The sequence below is a fragment of the Pollachius pollachius genome (assembly GCF_949987615.1).
Source record: "Pollachius pollachius genome assembly, chromosome: 6".
Lineage (NCBI taxonomy): Eukaryota > Metazoa > Chordata > Actinopteri > Gadiformes > Gadidae > Pollachius > Pollachius pollachius.
Window position 1 is genome coordinate 8,405,931 of NC_136939.1, and position 6,003 is coordinate 8,411,933.

Genomic DNA, 6,003 nt, shown 5'->3' on the forward strand with positions numbered 1-6,003 from the left:
TCCGAGGTTCTTTATCGCGATACGATGCCGAAACTGACAGAGGGAATCGGATGGTGCGTTCGAGTACCTTCTATAAACTCGTAATTTAGGACGTCCAAGAACTGACTGCGATCAATGATCGATACACTATGTAATATAGATATATTCATCCTTTATTATATTCATTTCAATCAAATATTATACTCGAAGGCTAGAAGAAATAAATATATATTTCTTCTTAAATAAAAGAGTTCACTTCCACCTGAGCATCTCATGTCTGCTAGAAGCAAGGATTACTTTTGTTTTAGAATGTAAATTAATTGTTCGTGCTTAATATTACATTTATTTATATGTAATCCGGCTGAAAATGTGTATTACCTTATTGTGTTGCATTGTTCTGGACCTAAAACAAGCAAGAATGTGGATGGATTTCATGGCTGTGTTCTAATGTCTACATCGAAATCCAATTTATATTAAAACCCGAAATTGGAGCTTTGTGTGTAAGTCAAATTGCAACCGCAGCCCCTCCCCAGATATTCGTATGTATTCAACAGTGCAATTTTTATTTTGAAGCTTTAATGCCTCCAACTTGCTACATTGTGCCAGCATAATATTTGCAAAAGGAGCAGATTTGAGTGCCACCAATTTTGAGGAAACTGATACTTACAATGTAGATGCACACATGCAAATAATTGCTGCTAGGAAAAAGGGAACAGACATGAAACTGAAACTAACATTATTGCATTTTTAAATTGTCAAATTGCTATTAATGCTTTCCTCAAGCAACAGTATAATTTCTAACCATGAACTATGTAATAAAACGAATTAGTCAAACACTAACCTATCAAGTACTTATTTAACTCTTAATCAATTATTTAACATGAAACCATCCATACTGTGCCATTATATATTTTAAAAAAGATTAAAACCAAGAACTATTGGAAAAAAAGGTCATTTTATAAGAGCGCACTACAGGTGACAATTTTCATAACATGAAAAATATACATAAGTACTTTGTCTTTGTACATTAGGCAAAACTGCAACAGTACACCAGAAACAGAATGAACATTCAGGTTATAAACATGGAGAAAAAGGGAAGGGCACACATACAGTACACAAACACAACGCAAAACATTCTCAAATCAAATCCCCATAACTCTCAGCTAAAAATAAAAGTAAACTAAAGATAAAGCATGCATTACCATTATCTAACAAGGGATGACACATAGGAGAAAAAACAGGCTGCTAAAATAAATGACAGACAAATCCACCCGCAATGTTCTCAGGACCCAAAATAATTGTTGTTGCATTCAATGCACACAAGGAGGAGTTATTGCTACACCACACAGTTACCCAAACTCTAATAATACAGCTTCCGGGTGGCCTCAATCATTAAATAAATCTGCACAAATACATTTCCTCCATCGTTTGATAAACTCAACTCTTGTTCAATGCAGGGTGGAGTGGCCAAGCATTTATTTGCTAAATCAGGAGGCACTTTTGAAAAGACACAAGAGAAGACTAGGAGCATGCATGAGCGCGTTCCCTTTCTGACGGCAACTGACCCTCAGCTGTGGAGGTGGATGGGTGGTAGGTAGGGGGTAGTAAACAAACAACATACTCAGATGAGGGATGAAAGAGTAAGACATGCATGTCTTTCATGAACCAGACCAATACCGTGAGATTCACAGTGCTTCTGCTCCCTCTCATTAAAACAATCTTAACCAGTAAATGACGCACACTAAAAGGAGGGAGGGGGGACTGAGGGGGGGGGGGGGGGGGGGGGGGTGAGACGTAAAAAGTAAACAAGAGAGGTTCTAGCTAAACAAGCGCTATTCATTTGGTCTAAGTGTCTTGCTGGATGGAGAGAGTTAATATATTATCCGGGTTTTCGTCGGTGCTATATACAGGTCTTTACAATATTTTCCTGAATGTTGAAGCAGTTCATAGACTTCGAGAAAAAAAATTGTTCAGTTGTCTTATTGTTGTTTTTTTCCGAGTTGGCACTTGCTTGACGGTGGTCGGTCAGCCGCTGTGGTCACGGGGATGTTGTGTAGTTAGCCAGCCCGTTCCTGACAAGGTGGAGGAGAACAAGCCTTGTGACAGGGTGGGAAGTGCGGGAGACAGTGCCATGCTGAATTTCAATTGGACACCTGTGGAAAGAAATAAGGTAGAAAGTCACAATGGATTGAAGTCAAAGTTATTAACATGAAATTGTACAGTGCACTGGTTATTTTAGATAAAGATTGTACTGGCTGGATGTAGTCAAATAGACCCTCTGTTATACATTTTATAAAGCTGAACCATAACTTGATGACTTTAATGTTGTAATAATTCCTTCACAGACAGTTAGAGTGGACAGAACACTGTAATTTCGATTTTTTTTAATTATGGAAGCATCCCCCCCCTGCTGATTTGGAGGTCCTCAATCTTACACATTGCAAATTTAATGTCATAGTTGATATTACAACTTCTGTTAAAAAATTATAGTTCTAGATTGTGGCAAATGATCGAAATTGTAAACAACATAGCCACGATGATGAGGGGTTGAAAGAGTGGAATACTTACCCTGAAAATCTGATGCTAGAACATTGCTTAGTATCACTCAAACGCAGTCTCTTGGCTCTTTCGCACACAACGTGCAACTTTCCTCTTAAATTCTCCATGTCTGTCCTCCCTCCATTCTTTCTGTATCGGGATAAGATTGGAGAATCAAAAGCTCAACATAACCCACTGGAAATCATAGCTCTATCATTGAAAAATAAACATATCTTCTGATAGGAGCGCCTAAAAAGGGGGCGATATAGAGATAGATATATATATATATATATATATATATAAATAATCGATATATGTATGCATTCACATATGTTTTACTTACAGCAGCATCTACATTAGCAGGCGAGTCCCCATTTGGGTCTGCTAGCATGGAGATAACACTAATCATGATGGTTTCCACCGTGTGGATGGGCAGCCAGCGCTCCTCTGCCTTCTCATAGCCATACTTGTCCTCTCCAGGCTCGTGTAAAATGGAAATACAGACGTCACCATTCTTATCAACTGTAAAGCAAACATGCAGGACATGAATGATTGCTTTAATAAATGTATAATAGATTTCAAATTATAGTGGACCATTACAATTTCTTGATTATTATTATTTTTTAATAAGGCTGAGAAATAAAATGTTATATCTTTGAAGAGCATCAAGGATTTACAAAAAACGCCAATTAAACTAACGATTATCCCTAACATAAAGGGTAAACGGCTCCAGGGTTAAGGTGTGCTCTGAAAATATATCAACAAAAATGGATTCTGAATAACGAGACATCGACAGTGCGGTACATTTAAACGTTTACCATTGGGGTGCCATATGTCAGTGATAAACCTCATCTTCGGTGGCCTGAGAGGGTAATCCTTTGGAAATGTCAGATGTGCTTTGAACACACCTCCTTCGCTGTGGCAGAGCAAAAAGACAAGAGCAGAAAAATTGTCAAGACTTCAAACATCAATCAGACCTCCTGAGGGTAATTCAGAGTAAACATTGGCAGTCAGCAGCCAGACTGAATGCCTGAAGTTGACATGAACAAAACAAAAAACAGTGGTCGTCTTACTAATGCGTATCTGGTGGTCCGATGATGAGGACCTCCCATCTGTAGAGGTCATTCTCATCTATTAGGCCTGCAGAGAAACCTTCCACTGGGTTCTTATTCAGTTCTGGGGGAGGGAAGATGTCATCAGGCTATTGTGTAAACAGCATCAAATAGAACAATGCCCTTATTGGTAGTATGAGACTCATGAGATTCAAGAGGGACAGGAGAAGAAACACTTATACAAACACATTTACTGTTTTAGAGACAAGACTCAAATATTTTCAAATCATCAAAGGTAGTTTTATGAGGATGGGCAATCATTTTTTAGCTAAATATAAATTAAATGACATTATCAGATTGAATTAATAGTACATGCTTATGCTATTTTGATAGAACACACACACATACACACACACAGAAACATTTGTGTGTGTGTAATTGCCCTCACACACGCTGAGGGCAATTACACCAATGCTTTCATATAACAGTATGACAAGAGTACATGCTTGAGCATGCGGGGCAAATTAGGTTGATCGGGCTAATGTAGTATTCAATAACTTTACCGGTGAAGTCAAAAGGTTGGCTGTACATGTGGTTTGGTTTCTTTGTGCCATATATGGGAAACTAGACTTTAACTACACCCCAACAATTAAATGAAGTGCCCTATTTTGGTCTAAAAGTGTCTCACTGCGTCTAACGTTTCATTTATATTTTCACATCCATTACTTTCCATAGATGTTGATATAACTGACAGTATTGTGTATATTGTATAGGCTAGTGCATAATAAGTTAGTTATATTCGTGGACGTGTTCTATGAAACGCAACAGCTCTTTGGAGCATGAGAATATAGCCCCCGTTTAAAAACTAGCTTTAAAATCTGGCCTGAACCCAAAGCTTATATGTCGTCCCATCTAGAATGATTATAGCCTTCAAGAGATAAGGGCCTTAGTTTCACAATCATGACAATAAATAGAAAGAACATTTGTGATCCTCAACGTGAAAACTAGTTTCAATGAAGTTATAGGATACATGTGCCATCGCCGAAATTGCGGCATCATATTTTGATGATCTGTTAGCAGGCCAAGCCGTGTACTGTGATTAACAACATCCCAGGATTCCACTGTGGGAGAAGAACGCGGTGAGGAATCAGCACCTGGCCAATTCGTACGGGGTGTGTGTATAGTGCATTTCCTAACTTGAGTTGGTTGACCCACTGGTAGAATTGATAACACGTAAACACGATCCCCAGACCATAATATTTTAGCGAGTGTGTCCAGTCAGAGAAGTACAGGAGACTTCCGACAGGGGCTTTCAGTGGAAATGGCACCGCAGCGACAACAAATACAAAGACAACATGTACAGCAACACGATCAATGGGTCGATATTCTATGAGAAGCTCGTTTTAAACCATTGCAATGACGACCTATACGCAGTTAATATTTTATGACGCGGGGAATCTTTTTCGGTAAAATTGTTTGCGCCAGCGGCATTATTTGAAACATGGCTAGCGTTGCTGCTAGCCGAGAAGCTAACTAACGTTGACTGCCCGATTGTTTCTCATGCTTAATTACCTGCCAGCTGTCTCCGCAGTAACAGCACTGATTGGGGCTCCGTCATCTTAAAGTAAAAGTTGTCTCTGTTATGTTTACTGTAGATATCACGATGCGACAACGATTGATTTAGGCTTACTAAACAGTTGTTCGTTGATTCTATTTTCTGTATAACATTCTCGTTGTTCTTCTTCTTTTACTTTTAGCTGTCGTATACTTCTTCGATGGTTTTCAAACATAGTAAAGTCAACGTAGTGCCACCTATCGTATCAGGAACTATATTACAGATGGCATTTATTTCCACTTCAAGCTGTGAAATGGAAATAAATACAGCCTTTTAAAAAATAATCTCTTTAGGTTAAATTACAAAAAAAAAAAAAAATTCAAGATGTAGTTAGCCTTGAATGGAATAGTTTGAAAAAAAATTGGTAGACATCTGTGCATTCATCAAAATAACATTTTCTAACGTTTAAATATGCCATGGGCTGGCTCTGATGACAAGGTCAGACTTTATGTCTTGTCTCGACTCACATTCCAGGAAATGTGAGTGATCTTTATTTTCTCTTGATGTTTGTGAGACTAACACCATGTCGCTCTATGAAGCAATATATGAAATTGTCTTTCCTGTGTGTGGATGTTCTGCAATACAAAGTTCTTCAGCTGGAACATAACCAGAAGCAGATGCAGAAATCCCACTCTGCAAGAGTGGACAGAAATGATCCATTACATAGATTTAACACAGGAATTCAAAGCACTATGGAGCGAAAGAGCAAGTCTCCACCAAAGAGTAAAAAATGTGATGATGAACCATATAAAACACTGTAGAGAACCTTCAAAGTTTGTATTAATTTCACCAGTTTTTTTATTATGATAGTACAAAAGA

At 38.2% G+C, this 6,003-nt stretch overlaps 1 protein-coding gene across 1 annotated transcript; it reads right to left on the reverse strand.

The window, feature by feature from the left end:
* Positions 1-561: 561 nt before the first annotated feature.
* On the reverse strand, positions 562-5,321 carry ube2g1a (ubiquitin-conjugating enzyme E2G 1a). The gene is made up of 6 exons (XM_079738113.1): positions 5,142-5,321; positions 3,591-3,693; positions 3,336-3,433; positions 2,861-3,039; positions 2,548-2,667; positions 562-2,132 (listed from the first exon to the last, which is right to left on the reverse strand). The coding sequence occupies exons 1-5, from the start codon at positions 5,185-5,187 to the stop codon at positions 2,581-2,583; spliced, it is 513 nt and encodes a 170-aa protein (XP_079594239.1). The 5' UTR covers positions 5,188-5,321; the 3' UTR covers positions 562-2,132; positions 2,548-2,580.
* Positions 5,322-6,003: the final 682 nt, after the last annotated feature.

Bases quoted from the DNA above. Each gene is read 5' to 3' on its own strand.
- ube2g1a (XM_079738113.1), bottom strand. From the start codon at position 5,187: ATGACGGAGCCCCAATCAGTGCTGTTACTGCGGAGACAGCTGGCAG. The intron at 3,040-3,335 runs GTAAACGTTTAA...TTTGCTTTACAG, and splicing joins TGACATATGGCACCCCAATG to TTGATAAGAATGGTGACGTC. The intron at 2,668-2,860 runs GTAAGTAAAACA...ATCCCGATACAG, and splicing joins CTGCTAATGTAGATGCTGCT to AAAGAATGGAGGGAGGACAG.